This window comes from Octodon degus, unplaced genomic scaffold (genome assembly GCF_000260255.1).
Source record: "Octodon degus isolate 3935 unplaced genomic scaffold, OctDeg1.0 scaffold00075, whole genome shotgun sequence".
Classification (NCBI taxonomy): domain Eukaryota; kingdom Metazoa; phylum Chordata; class Mammalia; order Rodentia; family Octodontidae; genus Octodon; species Octodon degus.
The window spans coordinates 3,137,317-3,154,816 of NW_004524651.1; the positions used below are offsets into that span (position 1 = coordinate 3,137,317).

A 17,500-nucleotide genomic window follows, 5' to 3' on the forward strand; every position below is an offset into this window, starting at 1 on the left:
AATAGCTTTGAAAGGGCCAGCCAAAAAAAGCACCTACAAACAGGCGCAGGGGTTGGGGGATGGATCCCCAGGCCTGCCGTGTGGGCTCTGCCCACAAAGACACGCCGAGATGGCAATTGAGATTGGGCATAGTAGCGCACACCTGTAATCCCAGCACTTGGGAGGCTGTAAACAGGCGGATCACGACTCCAATCTAGCAGTGAGACCCTGAACACCCTGTAGACCCTTCCCTAAAAGAAAGAATAGCTTTGAAACAATTTCTAAACTCAGTAGCACAAGCACCTGCCTGGCAAGCACAAGGTCCAGAGTTCAGTCCCTGATGGTGTGTTTAAAATAAATCTAACGTTAAATCGGTTGTGGCAGCAAGGAAAGATGAAGACTCGGCTCCCAGGAGCTGGGGACCTGGCCTGCTCACGGTCACCCGTGAGCGCTTCCTCCTGGCGACAGCCGCTCACCTGGTCAGCTCCACGTGCGCGTGGTCGTGGACGAGCACGAAGAGCGTGTAGGGGTTCTGCCGCACCCGCCGCAGGAACGCTTCCAGCTTGCTCTGCAGCTCCCCGTCCAGGCGCACCACGTACTTCTCCGCCCTCTGGTGCGCCGTGGCCGTCTCCTCCAGGCCCAGGTCTACAAGGACGCCTGCCGGAGGAAAAGGCGTGGCTCTTCTCCCACACGCGACACGCGCGCCTGCGCCCACGCGCGAGCCCCGTCGCGGCCCCTGGACACAGGTGAGGAAAGGCCACCGCGGAGCAGAGCGGGCCTCTCCCCTCTTCAGGCCTCACAGTGCAATTCCCAGAAGGAAAGTCCGGATTTCCTTTGTACCAGAGCGTCCCCCCAGCCACCCACCCAAGGGACCCTGAGAGGCGAGGCAGAAGCCCGGCAAGGGCAGGCACGCTTCTTCACGGTCCCCCTCTACATGTGAAGTGCTGGACACAGCAGGCCGCCAGGAAAACGGCAGGCGAGTCAACACAAGTGCGTGAGACCTCCCTGCCCCAAATGCAACAGTGGGGAGAGCTGAGGGAAAACGCAGCGCGAGGTCTCCACAGACTCGTGCCAGGCTGCGCGTCTTTTCTTTAAACGTGGCTGTGCTTTCCCCTCCGTGCTGGGACTGCACTGAGAGCCGTGCCCAGCCAGGAGGGTGCCCAGCCAGCCCAGGTCCCGGCCGGCGTGCGCACTTCCACGCAGCGATGCACGGTAGGGTGTGGGCCACCTTCCACGGAGGGTAGATTTATGTGCCAAGTGAGTAAAATGAAAATGACCCGCAGTTACCGTACTCCTGAAATGTTAGACGCTGCAAGACCTTAGGATGACACCATTTTTCCTATGACAAAATTACTAATTACTAAGACATCTAAAATAGTCAAAGGTGCATGAAGCTGTTGTTGTTGGCATAATTAAGACAGCACATTCTTCTTTAAATTGAGGAGACTTTATGATTTATGATTTCATTCTGTTTCACCTTTATTTCAAAATAACACTGGCCCAATTAACAACTACACGCAAGCGGCATCTAGAAACTGTGATACCAACAGCCCTAAGAGGCGTAAAAGAAAAGAAGGCAAATGTTTTGCCAAGTGAAAAATTCATTATACCAGACAAGGTGGACAGAAAGGCAATTTTGCTTTTAAGCATCTTTTATTTGAAGATTAAGCAGTTTTAGAGTTTGTTTTCAATCTCCTTAGATTTGTAAATCAGCAGAGCGGCATTGGTTGAGACTTAGACCTTAGGAAATAAGCGGTGTAAGCTATGGGCACTCTCATTTGAAAAGATCCTAAGTAACCCAGACAGGAAAAATACACCTTGTGGATAATTAAGAGTTGACTGCATTTCAGAACAAATGAATTAAAGAGTGATAGTGTGACTGACAGTTCAACTCAGAGGTATCCTCAAGGGGCAAACCCTGGGAATTAAAATGACTTTTGCTTGGGTATGATACAGGCTTAGTTCATAATTACACAGCCAGTTAGGCAGAAAGCAGGCTTAGGAAAGGTACTTGCTTTATTTATGAGTATTTTTAGTAGATATTCTTACCTTTAAATTTTGTTTTAGACTTGCTCTTATTTTTAAAATTTGTTTTTTTCCTGGTTATGAAGATGATATATCCTCATCTTGGAAAAACTGGAAACTATAGAGATATATTTTTTTTTAAAAAGAAAATGTATTCATGAATCTTTAACCTAAGATAAGCTACTGCTTTATGTTTCTGGGCTTTCCTTCCTGTGTTGTCTATCAGTATTGTGTTCCCTTCTTTGCATTTTACTACAGAATGTCCCAGTGGTTTTCACTTAGGACTCTAAGGTAAGCAACAAAACTACCACTGCTTACTAATAATCATGTAGAACACCCAAAATAATCCATGGATAAGTCAATTAAATTAGTAAGAATTTAGTGCAATGGACAGGTTTTAATTTCCGAGGGGCTGGGGATGGCACAGAGGCAGAGGTTGCTCAGCAAGCAGTAAGGCCCAAGTGAATCCCTCCCCGCAGTCAGCTCACAAAAATTACTTGTAGTTCTCTGTACAACAGCAAACAAGAAAAGTCTTTCCAGCAGCTGAGGATGTAGCTCAGCGGTGCTGTGCTTGCCTAGCATGTGCAAGACCCTGGCTTCAAGCCCAGCAAGAGCAAAGCAAAGAACTCCAAACAAAACCAACCAAACAAAAAGCACAAAAGCTATGTAAGAACTCTGTGGAGAAAATGATGGAACATACACTAAAGAAGATCCAAATAAAACTATCATAAAATATAGCTAGCATTTAAACTTTCCTCAGATTTATAAAGAAGCTCAAGGTGCAGACAATATGAATTCTTTTATTTATTTTTTAATGTATCTGGTGCAGGGTCTCACTATGCAGCTTGCACTGGTAGTGATCCTTCTGTTTTCAGCTTCCTCAGTACTGGGATTACAGGCATGCACCACCACGCCGGGCCTCGGTGGCCGGCTCAGTGCTCCTGGGGGCAGGGCCAGTATGGCATATGGAAGAAAGACGAGAGGATTACAAAAAAATTTAGAGCTGTATTAATCAAATACAGTGGTTTGGGCACAGGCTGGAAACTGAAACAGCATCACAGCTAGAAACATAATGTGCCAGAGAGCCAGCTGCGCCAAAGAACTGAAAGACTATAAATTTGTGTATTTATTAATCAGTTCAATTAATCAACGATTACTAGTTTACTTTTACTTTTTTATTATTTTGTACTTACTGTTGTTATTGCTAAATTGTTTGGAAGTGAGTACCCTATGTCTCAATATTTTGCCTCTGGGTCAATATGCGTTTCATTAGGACAAAGGCGTTTTGCTATGTGATTGCAGTGTCATTATTACTTTAAGGAACTGAACTAACAGCTCTAATGTTTAATGCACAGATGCTATTTGTGTTTCACCAACTGTCTCAGAACTACGTTTTTTATCTCTTATTTTTAAGGTTAAAGATTCAGTCAAGAATTAACCAAGTGTTAGGGGCCTGGGAAAATTAGGGAAATGTTGGTTAGAGAACTCAAAATTTCAATTTTACGTAAGAATAATAAATTCAAGAATTTTATTCAATAACATAGTGATTGCAGTTAATAACAATGTATTATATTCCTGGAAGTTGCTAAGAATACATTTTAAAAAATTAATTTAGTTTTATTAACTATTCTATTTATTTGAAGCACAGCCAAAATATTGGTACACTGTGGGAATTCAGAGGCACAAGGTACACTGCCATTTAACTTGAGGAAATTATAGAGTTAAAAAAAAAAAAGGAAATAAAAATGAAAACTCTTTTCTCCTGCTTCAAACACTGCATTACATAATTTTACCTGTCCAAACAGACCATTTACAAATAATTAGGTCAGCAAACTTCTTTTTGTTGGCGTGTGTGTGTTGTTTAGGACAGGGCCTACAGGGGCTACAGGGTTTCACTGCGTAGATTGGACTCAAGTGATCCTCCTGTTTACAGCCTCCCAAGTGCTGGGATTACAGGCGCACGCCACCACGTGCAGTCTCAATGGGACCCCCAGCCCCTGTGTCTGCCTATGCAGGTGCTTTAATCTGCTGAGCTATTTGGCAGGCATTCATAAGTCAGTAAACTTCTAACATCCATAAAAAGACTTTGTTACAAAAATGCAAGAATTTAGAAGTGGTGTCTAAACAGAAGACAAAACCAAACTGGAATGAAAGTCTAGATATCTCATCTAGAGTCGGGTTTTGTTTGGCCTTCGTAGTCTTCTCTCCTCCCACCATGTCCTGCTGAATTCCGGGCCCCCCACAGGCCCCGCACCTCCCACCCAAAGCGCTCAGGACGCCTGTCGCTGGCCATCACGGAGCCACTCCTGGCTGTGGCGGAACTCGGGGGTTAGCTGCATAACCTGTGCCACCACCACCACCTAGAGGTGGAAATGTAGAAATACGGAAGGCTTCACCAACTTGCCTGTCAGCCCTGTGCACGGGCCACACTAATCCTCTCTGTATCGTTCCAATTTTAGTGTATGTGCTGCCGACGTGAGCACTAAGAATACATTTTAAATAGTCTCTTCACAAAATAATGAGGTAATGGATGTGTTAATTAGCTTGATACAGCCATTCTAGAATGTAGACTTACATCAAAATATTCTGTATACCTGATACACAATAAGTGTTAGTCAAAAGTAATGAAAGGACTAAGCATTGCGTTTGTCATGTCTCTCTATGCTCTTTAATTAAAACCACCAAACAGCCTGTCTTTTCCTTCTCTTTTCCTTTTTCTTTCTATTTCTTCCATTTTTCCCCTTGCTTCCCTCCTTCTTTCCTTCTCTCTTCCTTCCCTTTTTGTCCCTGATCTTTTACGACAGTGATACTTTTAAAAGTTCAGGCTGATTGTTTTGCAGAACGTCACGACAATCATCTGAATTTTTTTTTCTGGTGAGGGGGTCTCACTATGTAGTTCAAGCTGGCCTTGAACTCCTCATTTAGCCCAAGTTGGCCTCAAACTCATGGCGATCCTCCTGCCGCAGCTTCTAGTTTCTTAGTGATTAAACTCGTGCATGTTTTTGGCAGAGACCCCTCATAGGAGACATCAGGTGCTTCTCTTTGCACCTAAGGTCAATTTGGCCTGTCACTGGAGATGCCAGTGCTCAGCTGCTTGGTAAGAGAGTGTCTCTCCACTGTAGAGATTTTTTTTTTTTTTAATTTAGTACAGGGACTCACTACACAGATTGGACTCTTAGCAATCCTCCTGTTTTCAGCTTCCCAAGCACTGGAATTACAGGCATGTGCCACTATGCCCAGTCTCAGCGTGCCCCACAGGTGGGGCTGGCGCAGCATTCTGGGGGCGTCGAATCCCGACCCCTGCGCCTCCCTAAGCAGGCCCTTTAGTTTGCTGAGCCATCTGGCTGGCCCTTTTGTCTTTTTGAGACAGGCTCTCACTGTGCAGTTCAGGCTGGCCTTGAACTCACTTTGTACCCCAGGCTGACCTTGAACTCACAGTGATCCTCTTGCCTCAGCCTTCTGAGTGTTGGGATTACAGGTGTGTGTACCACGCCTGGCTACTTTCATTTTTCTCTTCATACTTTTGTTTGCTTCCCAGCGCTGGAGATGGAACCCAGGCCCTCACGTGTCCCAGACACACTCCCACTGAGTTACACTGCCATCCTCTCTGTAGCTTTTAACCCATGGAATGATCTTGGAGACCATGTGAATGTTCTCCAATGACATTTTTTAATTCACTGGTTTTAAGATCCATGGATGATCTTGCAGGAATCAATAATTAGGGATTCTGTAACCTGGCTAATATTAGTGGGTCCTCTTCTGTAAGGTGGGGTCTCCCCGCTTCTCCCTTCTCCGTCCCCTTTCATTTCTCAGCATTACTCTAGACCAGTGATGGGGAGCCTTTTCCAGGTGAGGGCCCGAACCGCAGCCCACACCCGCTTGCTTATCACAGAGTGCCACAGCACTGTGACTAATCCTGCAGACTAAGGCTTTAGCTTAGAGAAAACGACTCTACATTAGTGTCTTGTGTCCTCAAAGAAAAACCACACAGCGCCATTGGGTCGCTACCACTGTTCTAGACAAATTTCAGCAGGCTACAGTCTATTGCCAACATTCCTTTTGATGCTCAAAATTTCCAAATGTGGGCAGTAACATCTCCTTCAAGCAGGCCTCTATGTCCTTTAAACATGTCCCCATTAATCTTTGGCAATTGTTCTTTCTGTTACAAGGAAATATTCCAGGCCATTCCCACCTCAGAGCTTGGATGGTGGAGAATGGCATTTATAAACTACAATCTGGACCCTAAATGTGCTCATTGAGACTGACACAGCACGGTGTATAAAGGCCTTTTAAAAAACACATAAAAACTATATTGAATTTTTTATATTATGAGAAAACATACATATCTCCAATTTAAATCTAAAAGGGATAATCCTTGCCTTTTCCCATTCGATATTTGAGAGCCCCTTCTTTCATGTAGGAACCCTAGTTCTCAGAGACATGATCTGAGATGCTGATAAATGGATGGTCTTTGTTCTGTGTTCTTAATAATTTAACTTGCTTACCACTCTTCTATAAGATTAAATAAAATTTATTTTCTAATAAATTATGAAAAGTCTGCAATATTTTTCCAGGTCTACCACAACAAAATGAAACAAAACAAAACACTCCAGATATTAGCAGAGCCCACTCAGCATACTGATGGTGGAAACAAGAGACGGGCCAGGTGCGGTGGCACAGCCTGTAATCCCAGCACTCGGATCTGAGGCAGGAAGATCACTCTGAGTTCAAGGCCTCCCTGACTACGTAGTGAAGCCAATGCCAGCCTACAATGCACAGCCAGGCCCTGCCTGAAAAACAAAAAACAAACAAACAAACAAACAAACAAACAACAACCACCTAAGAAAGAAACCAAAGGACTCTGGGCTATGTCCACATAGACTCTCAATCTTACATTTGACAGGAGTGGGAAGTAGGGTGGTATCAATGATTCTTCTTTTACAATTTGCAGCTTCCTGAGATCTGAAGGAAGGCAGGTTTAGGAGCCACCTTGCACCCTACGCTTATCACTCCCTCCATGGGGAGCTGCACAAGGTAGTGCCCAGTCACAGGCACCCTGCAGAAGTGACCAGCTCTGCTGGGCCCTGGCTAGGAAGTCTCTCCGAGGGCCAAGGACTCTAAGCAGCTGGACCAGAGCTGTCCTTTTCTTTCTGAAGCTTACAAAATCCAGCTGTGGGAAGGCACAGCTGAGCATTAGCCTGTACGGTATTTCTCTTTATGGGATCGGAGGGAAAACGATCCTCGCAGGCCAGTCCTCTCAAAACATTAAAGAGGATGCAGCAACTCTTCCACAATCTAGAGGCCTCAGAGGGGAATTCGGCCAAGAGCAGAGCTCCATGTTTATGATCCCGAGTGCCAAGGGCCACGGAATTGGGACTGGGAACAAGAGCCAAGACCCGGCCCCGATCAGTCTGAGCATCAAAGGAGCCGAGTGGCCAGCAAACCCTGTGCTGTTCAGGTACCATTAAGGATGATCTAGCGCTCATCTAGACACCCCGCTACGTGGCCAGCTCTTTGGGGAGGACAATGTGTTCTGACTTGTACGTTGTCTCTTTGTTTTTGTTTTTTGTTTTTTTTTGTTTTTTTTTTTTTAACCAAGCATTTTGAAGGTTTGATTCCTAATTTTTATTTTTTGCTCTTCCCACCAAGAAAATAGGCCAAAGAAAAATAAAACTCTTAATTTTGGTGGTTTATCTCTGTGGATCAAATTGATTTCATTGAAGTTTTGGTATGAAAAAAACTCACTAAGACTAGTTCTGAAAAAGAGAAAAGTCAGGACAGGGATGTAGCTCTCTGGCCTGATATTTGTCTTTTTTGTTTTGTTTTTTTAATGCAGAACTGGGGATTGAACTCAGCCCTTGTGCTTGCCAGGCAAGCACTTACTCTACTGAGCCATCTCCCGGCCCCTTGCTTGGGTTTTCTCTCTGGCACATACACACACACACACACACACACACACACACACACACGTACACACACGCGCACACATGGACACATACATGCATGCACACACACGCACAATGCACACATACATCAGGAAATGTTAAATCATTAGGAGATACTGAGTTTTTAAGTATTACTTTTAACATTAGGCCTTCTTCACCCTTGTGGTCTCTTTGCAGTAAATAACTGGGGACTGAGCTGGGGTCACTGGTTAATATTCTGCTAGTGGCGTTCAGCGCCTGCTGACCTTGCAGTCGCTTTGTGTCCTGTGTCCTCCCCCAGAAAGAAGCCTACACAGCCTGGGCACAGGGACACCGTGAAGGGTCTTCAGGGTGGCAGCACTGGACCCAAAGGAGAACAGCATTCTGCACATGTGCACAGCTCCAGGCCTGGTGTGACTGGCAGGCGCCCTCTGCCTCTAGCCCCAGAGGGCCTCTATCTACCCGTGGCCAAAGTTGATTTCCAGGGGAAAAAAAAAAAAAAAAAAAAAAAGGTGTTTTTTGTTTTTTTTTTCTGGAACCGGTGATTGAACTCAGGCCCTTGCGCTTGCCAGGGAAGCGCTTAGTCTACTGAGCCTTCTCCTGGCCCCATTTATTTTTATTTTTATTTTTATTTTTTTCGAGACAAGGTCTCACCATGTAATAGTTCAGGTTGGCTTTAAATTCATTACATAGCCCCAGATGGCCAAGAACTGGAGATTCTTCTGCCTCAGCCTCCCAAGGGCTAGGATTACAGGTTTGCACCATTATGCCCAGTTTGGAAGACGTTTCTAAGGGTTAAATTTGGTTTTGCCAGAACACTATCAAATCTGAACTATTCTTTCTATATTTTCATTTTGAAAATATATTTAACTTAACATTTAATTCCAAATGTTAGAAAAATTCAGTCCAGCAAATAGGAAGTACTGGCTAGGCTCATGGCCTGACAGACATGTTCCCCAGCACAATTTACTCTCTGCTGCAGTGGGGGGCCATGCATAAACACAGAATCTCAGCCCAGTGTGCGGGGTGCCGTGGCTGGGGACCCCCAGGGCATGTGTGAGCAGCGCCCAGGAGAGGCTGAGGAACGCAGGAGGGACCAGAGAGCTAGAGCAGGTCAGCAGGGCTGCCAACAGTGCAGCTACTCCAGAGGCTGCGGAGGTCAAGGTCGCGTGGGGAGGCGCAGGGCTGTGGTGGCTGTGATGTGAGGGGAGATGAGGCTGGAGGAAGACCCCGGGGGAGGGAGACCCTGGCAGCTCCCCACGCAGTTGCCTGCCGCTGGCTGGAGGCACAGAGCTGCAGGCTGGGGGTCAGTACAGCTTCTTCTGAGGGGCTCACGCCTCACAATGCAGTCTACACCCTCGCTTGGGCCGGCCTCTACCTTGCCTGCATCCTGACTCTTGTGTTCAGAGTGGGGGGCAGGGTTTTGACTGAGAGAAAGAGAAAGAAAGCATTGGGAAGTGGCAAGGACAGATGAGATGATCCACGGGGAAGGTCCCTGTGAACAGCCGTCCCCTCAGAGTCCAAGGCTGCGACTGTGCAGCGAGGAGTCTGTGGTTGCCACTGGGAATCCTGTATGCCGGACCCGTCTCCAGCACGGTGCAGGACATGGTCCAGGTGAGTGCAACAGAGCTGGGGAGGTGTTAGGTGAGAGGACACCGGCTGGGTCCCTTGAGTGTTCAGGACATTTGTAGGAAGCAGTCTGTTTTCTCCATCTGGGGAAGAGTGATTTCCTGGGCCACTTCCACAAACCCCCTAACCTGTGTCCTGCTGTTTATTTATTGGGGATTGAACCCAGGGCCCTTGCACTGAGCTATACCCCCAGCCTCTTTTTAATTTTGTATTTTAAAACAGGATCTCACTAAATTGTCCAACCTTGGCTCGAACTTAGGACACTTTGCCTCAGCCTCCCAGTGTGCAGGGGCTATAGATGGGCACCGTTATACCTGGCTCCAGCAGTCTCTGTCTCTGTCCAAGAAAAGCTAACCTTTTCCCCTACTGGGATTTTAGGAGGTCATGGAGGAGACAGAAGGCGGACAAGACCACAAAGACGTGTTTAGAATGCTTTCTCCTCACTCTTTACGTCTGCTCCTTACAACCTCCTTCTGCCTGTTTGGACAGAGTAATCTACCCACCCGTCAGTGGCCAGCTCTTGCTGGCTCGTGCAAGGTCATGTACATGGGCCAACCCCTCTTGGCCACAACTGCCAGGCCAGCCCCCTCCTGGTCTCCTAGCTCTGCCATTTGAAAGTGAGAACAAGCACTCCAGTGCGCCTGGTGTTTATTCCCTCTGCCTTGAACTGAAGGTGGCCTGCATTTTGATGACTCCAGTATCCTAGTAATATTCTAATTAATATGATAGGGAGTCCTCTGAATTAGAAAAATCATGCCACAATTTCATATGTATTTTTAAAAATGACATTAACACTGAAGTACTTCCATACTATAAAAATGTTCTTGCTGGGCTTGGTGGCGCACGCCCGTAATCCCAGCCCGTGGGAGGCTGAGGCAGGAGGATCGGGTGAATTCAGGCCAGCATACCCTGCCTGGGGAGGCTCTGTCTCCAAAAGGAAAAGCTCCTTTTCTCCACTGATCACTCCTGCAGCCACGAGTCGACTTTGGGAAAACTTGAAAATGTTCAGCCCATTGCCCTCCCGCAACCTCCAAGTTCCTTCCGTAGTTCTTGTTTCCCTTTGTCCCCTCCTTCCCTTCTCTCCTTCCTCTGTAATTAGGGTGTGAGCTGCAGGAGCAAATGCTTGGTTTTGGTGCTGCATCTGCGGCAATGCGACGCTTTCGCCTTCATCCTGACTCAGCCCTGCTGGGCTGCCAAGGCTGTGCCCTTTCTGTGTTGGCACGGGCTTCGCAGATGCTAAAATGCTCTCTTTAAGAAAGGACGGAGACAAATCAGAAAACAGAGAGTGTGGGTGGGTGTCTTCTCCATCCGTTCCTTCCCTCCCTCTCTGCAGCCCTCCATTCAAAGCCCCTCCACACACAGCTGGCCCAGCCCGAGAGGCATCCGACAGACCAAGAGGCATCCAAGGATGAACAAAGGTGCCTCCAAGGACTGTGCACTGTGCCCCGGTGAGACCAAGCTCTCCTCGGTGACAGAGCAGAGAGGGCTCATCAGATGACTGCTTGGCAGCTTTTCCTGTTTTAGCAGCTATGCTATTCAAAAGGTCTTTAAATGAATAATTCTTTGCAAAGTACTTGTTCTGCCTGGACAGTTTCTCCTTACACCTTAGCATGTGTATGGGCTTTTCTTTTCTATCAATTGGTACGTGTTCTAAGAATGTAAAGGCATTTAAATGTCAAGACAAATAAATTTGGGCATGGCCATAACATGGAATACTATGTATTTGTGAAGAACGCTGCTTGCGCCAGGCCTGGTGGTACACACCTGTAACTTTAACATGCTGGGAGGCCGAGGCAGCAGATCCAAAGTCTGAGGCCAACCTAAGCAAATTAGCAACTCTGTAAGATCTTGTCTCAAAACAAAGAAGGGGCAAGGATGTAGCTCTGCGTGGTACAATCCCCAGAGCCACGAAGAAATGGAAAAAGGAAAAGTACGCTGCTTATGATAGGCAGGGAAGACAGAAGTCATACTAGGTGAAGTCACTTGTTAACAGCAAAATGTTTATGGTGGATGTGAGTGGTGGGGTCACTTGGGGCTGCTGGGGCCAGGCTCAGCACGTGAAGCACACACCGGCACTGAGTGATGGCCTGGCCCCAGATACTTGTTCTCCTGCTTCATTTTTTGAGATAATATCACAGTTATGTTTTCCTGTAATAAAAATGACAGGTTTTTTTTTTTTTTTTTTTTTTTCCTGTTTTGGTGCTGGGAACTGAACTCAGGGCCTTGCCCTTACCAGGCAGGTGCTCTGCCTTGAGCTGTGTCCTTAGCCCAGAAAGTTATTTTGAGTACACAAATGTGATTATTTTTGCAGCAAAAATTTCTGTATAGATGCCAAAGCTGCATGTGAGTAATTGCCAAAACATGCTTTCCTTTGACTTCTCCAGATCTGCCTGGGACCGATTTTTTTTTCTTCACCTAGATTTTAAGCTCATATAATGGATCATATACTAGGATTTTTTTGTTTTGAAGGTATGACAATACAATCTTGAAAAAACTTGCTTTACAAAAATCTGAGGGTACTGACAAAGGGAAAGAGATGTATATCACTTCTCCATTTGTCAGAAGTGCAAGGTTTTCTTGAGGGGTCTGGATTTATTAGACAAGGTCAGAGAGCAGGTCATAGGGGCTATTTCAGGAAGGGCTCTGCAGATGCTTCTGTCACTCCCAACAAGTGCTGGATGCTCGCTTGACTTGGATATCAGATCACAGCAGAGAGGATGCCAAGGCCGACTTCTGAGGGGGACAATTTTCTAAATATAGTGCAAGTAAAACACCTACAAAAGAAGGCATGTGTGGAAACAGAAAATATGTAAGAGATGAAAACATATGGGTACTGCGTGGTGACACAGGAACCCGCCTGCTGCTTCCACTGCAGAGGCAGAAAGAAAATACAGAACTAGGCGATATCTAAGAGAGCCCAGCACTCACACTGGATTCTGGGAGAGCTGTGACAGAAGGCATTTGTCCTCTGTCCTTTGGTCACTTCTCACTTACAAGTCTGTATTTCCAAGAGGTTATTTTATAACTTGGCATTTAGAGGTTCAAAAGGAGATTGCGCTGGGGTGTCCATGGGCTGTGGCCAGGACCTCCTGTGTGCCAGTCATAAGCACCAGGACAGGCTCAAGCAAGTGGGGAGCCCTACTGAAAGTCAGCTCGTTCTGCTCCTGTAACTAACAAGGGGAGCTTCTCACACGGCCGTGCTGCTCGAAGTGTGGCCCTCAGACCAGCAACACTGGCCTGGGCGTGTCCACTGGAGGGGAATCTGTGGTCCAACACTACCGCTGGTGAGCTGTGCGAAGGTGAACCTTGAGAGACCCTCTATGGCAGGTGTGGCACACACAAGCCACAAGTGAAGCAGGCCTGAATTTTTTTGTTTCCTACCTACTTTCAGATACATTAAAATTAAAATACCATGGCCAAAAAATGGTTCATCCTCTAGCTCAAATTGTGTGGGCGTGTGTGCATTTCTCCCAACTGAGGTCATCTGAAGCGACGTGATTCTTGCCCTTTCCAACCTAGTTTCCTCAGGTTGCCCAGTTTCTAAATTATGGCTCTTTGTGATCCCAGGCACATTTTATTTTTGACAAGGGATATTGCTTACTACAGGCCTGTAAAATTTTTGTTCTCTACTTTTTTATACTTTCATATTTTTTCCTGCCTGCTTGTCTCCTCACAGCGATTGGGAATAGTTCTACATTGTATTTTTCAATTGAGCTTGCTCCTTCTTAATATGTAGGAAGGCGTTCTGGCTTCTAGGTGAATGCGCTGGCAAGATAGCTTAGTGGACTAAGCACCTGCTTAGGCAAGCTCAGGGACCAGGGCTCGATCCTGGGCACCACATGCTGCACTGGCCCTGAGTGACTGACCGGCCACCAAGACCTGATGTGGTGATGCACACCTGTAATTCCAGTGCTGGGGAGGCTGAAAACAGGAGGATCACCACGAATCCGAGTGGCGCAGTGAGACCCTATGCCAAACACATAAGTTAAAAAAAAAGAAAAGAAAAGAAATGCACTGGCAACATGCACATCGGCCAAGCAGAGGAGAGCTCAGGCGGGGTGGGGCAGGGCAGATGCTCTCCACCCCACAGGCCTGCCTTCCCTTGAGGGAACTCCTGATAACTGAATGGGCAGATTCTATTCCTCTGGAGCACACCCTGAGCTTTCCAGGATAGGGCAAACCTGCATATCAATTTTCCCTTGGCCTAGGAGGAAAAAGGTAGAGTCCTCTCAGGAAACCCTTACAGGTGAGTACGACATAGCAGTCAAGGTGCTCTCATGAGTCTTATTTTTATTTTTATTTTTTTGTTGCTCGAATGCCTTCAGGGCACTTTTGGCCAGCGGGAGAGGTGTGAGGTTTGAACTCCAGCAACCTGAGGCTGACAGCTTTGTGGAAGCAGCCAATTAAAGGACTGAGCTAGGGCCAGGCCCCCTGTCCTACCAGTTTGATTTGTAACTGTCTCATTGCTATTTGTTTCTCAATAAAATTATGGAAAAAAACCCAGAATGTTTTAAGAGTCCACTAAATACTGGGATTAAGCAAGAGAAAGAGGCATAGAGGACCTGACGCCGGGCCTAGCTGGAGTCCCTGAGACACTTGGCTCTTACCTGATTGTCGAACCCGCTGCAGAGTTTGCTGGACCAGAACCTCCGACCGTGGGACGATGATGATGAAGTCCACTTTGCTGAAGTGGCCGAGGTCCAGGCTCTGGCTGCCACTGTCTGCAATGGCACACACCTGGGATAAGAGTTTTCTGGCCACTGTAAGTTGTGGTTGATAAATTTGGAAGGTTTCATTATCTAAATCTAAAATTAAAAAGAGTTACAAGTATGAGATTAATTTATTTCTGTGATGGTCACTGTGAAGTCACAAAGGGACATAAGCGTGCAGTGATTAACGCTCCAGCACCGGGACGTCTCAGTAGCTCTCCTCACTTGCTATTGAGCAGTAACAGATCTGCCTATTTTTCCTGAAAAGTGCTCAGGAGTTGCATGCGGCACTTCTACTTGTATTATTTTAAAATCCAGGATTGTCCCCAGATGCCCAATTCAACAACCCCTGCCCAGCCGGGCAAAGGTGGGGACGGAATGCAATCGCAGGCTGGGCCAGGCCTCAGCAGTAGGCAGGGCAGAGGGCCAGGCTCCTTTGACCTCAGCAGGCTGCTGTTGGGGCCTGCCTGGCCCCAGCTCTGGGAGTAGGTGAGGCTGTGACGAGTCACCACGGCAAGTCAGCTACAACACAATCTGAAATCCCTCTCCTGGGGACCAGAGGACAGAGGTCACAGACACACAACCCTCACCCTTCTTCTCACTCGACTACACTTTGCCAGCCTTGTGACCTGGCAGGACGCTGCGCTGTGGCCTGTGCCAGCGCTGAGGCCAGGACTATCTGATGAGACTGACTCGTGACTCTGGCAGCTGGCCTTTGAGTGTGTGATACGTTACACAACACTGTCCAGACCCGCAGTGCCTGTCAGTAGCTTTTTACTGCAAGCTATAATCGGGCCATCAATCTCTGGTATGTGTGTGTGCATGTCCACACGCAGCCGAAGCGACGGTATCGTAAAGAAACGTCTGAGCAGCAGCCTTCTGTCACTTAAGAGAGTCAAGGAGAACCTTTCAGGGCTTTCAGTGATGACAAGCAGCCCTGGTGTCACAGGCTTGCCACTACCGCCTGAAGCGCTGCTTTTATCAGGAACACATGTTGGCAGTTTGATGGGAACACAATCACAAGGGCCTAATTAACCCGTGCTAATTAATGTTTTCTAAAATCCAACTGCGATGTCACTGCTGAGGCAGGCAGCAGTCACAACATCCCACGCACAGTGGATGTTCACTGCAAGCTAAGAGATACAGCAGTCCCACAGTAGCAGAGCCCTCCGCAGAGCCCAGCAGGGCTGAGGGTGGGGCTCCACTAGCACACTAGCTTTGCAGGCACAAGGCCCTGGGTTTGATTCCTAGCACTGCCAGAAAAAAAAAAAAAAAAAAAAAAAAAAGCATCCCAAATAGTTTCTGCCTATAAAGTCACGCAAAACAAGTCTGGCTTCCACTAGTTAGGCTGCTCTTTCCTTCATTTCCTGGCTTTGATGGGCAAGGGCTACACCTACACATAAATATGTAGGGTTTGCCTTGGCAGATTCTGAAGTCTGAGTTAATACAAAATTATCCTTAAGCAGCCTTCTTGGTAATTAGGAAACCAAGCCTATGTACTTCTGTGTGTGCTGGATCCATAAATACTTGGGCAATATTTAAATTTTGTGTCTGTTAACAATTCAAAATTCAATTATTTTAGGTAATCTGGATAATGACTTTACTACCAAATACCATGTACAAGGCAAAACATTTTAGGGCGGGCATTTGTGCCTGCTTAGGGCTGCGCTGCTGCCAGGCCCCCGAGGAGGTCACCCTGAGCTGTGATGACTCTCCCATGCCCAGCTGCCAGAGAGCTTGGGCGGGCCTGCTTCCTGTCTGTCCTGTCCTCTGACCTTGATTATGTTTTCCCTGTCAATTAATGAAGCAGGGCAGGAGTTTAACCCAAAGGAACCCAACCTAATGACCAGAATCCTGCCGTGTGGCTCTCAGTCCGTGCTGGGCCCTGGCTGGTCATAGGCAGGAGGTGATGGGTTGCGATAGCTGCTCTGTCTTCCAGGAGAAATGCAGTCTCCCTGCAATTATGTGGGTTTTACAAGTCAGAAAGTGAGAAAAGGAGCCAGAGACTGGATTCGAGGTCCCGTAGCAAGCACAGTGACTGTCTGGGCATGGCTGATGGAGCTAAGAAAAACAAAAAACTAAAAAACCACTGAGAATCCTGGAACTTTTCAAGGAAAAAAAGACCATTTAAGATAAAGCGTTTGACTTTGGCTTTAATTTCTGGAGACTTTTACTAAAATGAAGGCATTTAATCCAGGGCCCTGGGTATGGCATTTTTCCTTAGAACCAGATTTGTTACGTGGACAATGAAGCGAAGCCTGTTGTGGTCCATGTCCTGAGAACTCCCCCAAACCCTGAGCGACCCAGCTCCATTAATATCTGTCCTGCGGACTGCCTTTCTCCTCTCCAGAGGGCTGAGGTGACATTACCCAGGTTTTGCGTGGGAACCATAGCAGCAGCCTCCTGTGGTGACACACATTCACTGAGGTCTCCGTTGAATGGGGTGACCACGCTATCCCCTCTGCTTTGGTGCATTTTTTCTAGCAGCCTGTCCAGGTCATCGCCTGTGCCAAAGTAAGGTGGAGATAAAAAGCTGAGGAGGAGTGAAGGGCCTGCGTCCTCCCTCCCGCTGTCCAGGCTAGGTGTTCGCTGGGTTTGTGAGCACACCTGTGGTCTCAGGCAAGAGCCACCCTCGCTGGACACAAGCTTTCGCCCCAGACCTCCACAGTATCCTGGAGCACGCAGAACAGGATCATTCTTGCTCCATGTGACAATAAGAATGCTGGGGTGTGGGGAGCGGGAGCACCTCGCCCCAGCTGTTCACCAAGGGCAGCCTGGCCGAGTCTCTGAGCTCAGACCAGGACCCTCCCTGGGCCCCTGCCTGCTTCCTGTGGGACCAGACCCAGACTTCTGGGGATAAACTATTCCAAAGAGGAGATCAGCTGGTGAGCGACCCCTCCCCACTCATCCCGACAGGCTAAGGTTGCAATCCAGACGGCCACACAGCCAGGGGCTGGCAGCGCTGCCGGCCTTACAGCCACTCACCTAGTGACGTGGTTTTGAAATGTGATGCCAGGAAACTGACCTTTCCCGTGATGAGCTCATAACTAATTTCTTTCAAAAACTCACTCGTGGTGAGCATGCTCTCGGCCAGAGCCCGAGACTGATGGTGACCTGAGAACAGAGAGGAGAGGACGCCTCAGTGCCACAAGCGCTCGATGGAGCGGCAGTCGCAGCAGGCTGCCACAGCTGGAAACAACGAAAGGACGTGAGGACAGGGACTTGGCTCAGAAG

General features: G+C 47.4%; 1 protein-coding gene and 1 non-coding gene across 7 annotated transcripts in view; both read right to left on the minus strand.

Moving 5' to 3' along the window:
* Positions 1-17,500, minus strand: part of Greb1l (growth regulation by estrogen in breast cancer 1 like) — a 213,995-nt gene that overhangs the window by 33,803 nt on the left and 162,692 nt on the right. For 5 of the 6 annotated variants that reach the window (XM_023720352.1, XM_023720354.1, XM_023720353.1 and 2 more), the window contains exons 14-17: positions 17,252-17,380; positions 16,636-16,770; positions 14,165-14,362; positions 456-636 (exon numbers count right to left, since the gene is read on the minus strand). In XM_023720352.1, coding sequence (XP_023576120.1) covers positions 456-636; positions 14,165-14,362; positions 16,636-16,770; positions 17,252-17,380 — 643 coding nt within the window. The remainder of the gene's footprint in view (positions 1-455; positions 637-14,164; positions 14,363-16,635; positions 16,771-17,251; positions 17,381-17,500) is intronic. The other variant, XM_023720355.1, reaches the window with a different exon arrangement.
* LOC111817959 lies at positions 4,381-4,487 on the minus strand. The gene has a single exon (XR_002822049.1). It is a non-coding gene; the product is annotated as a U6 spliceosomal RNA (small nuclear RNA).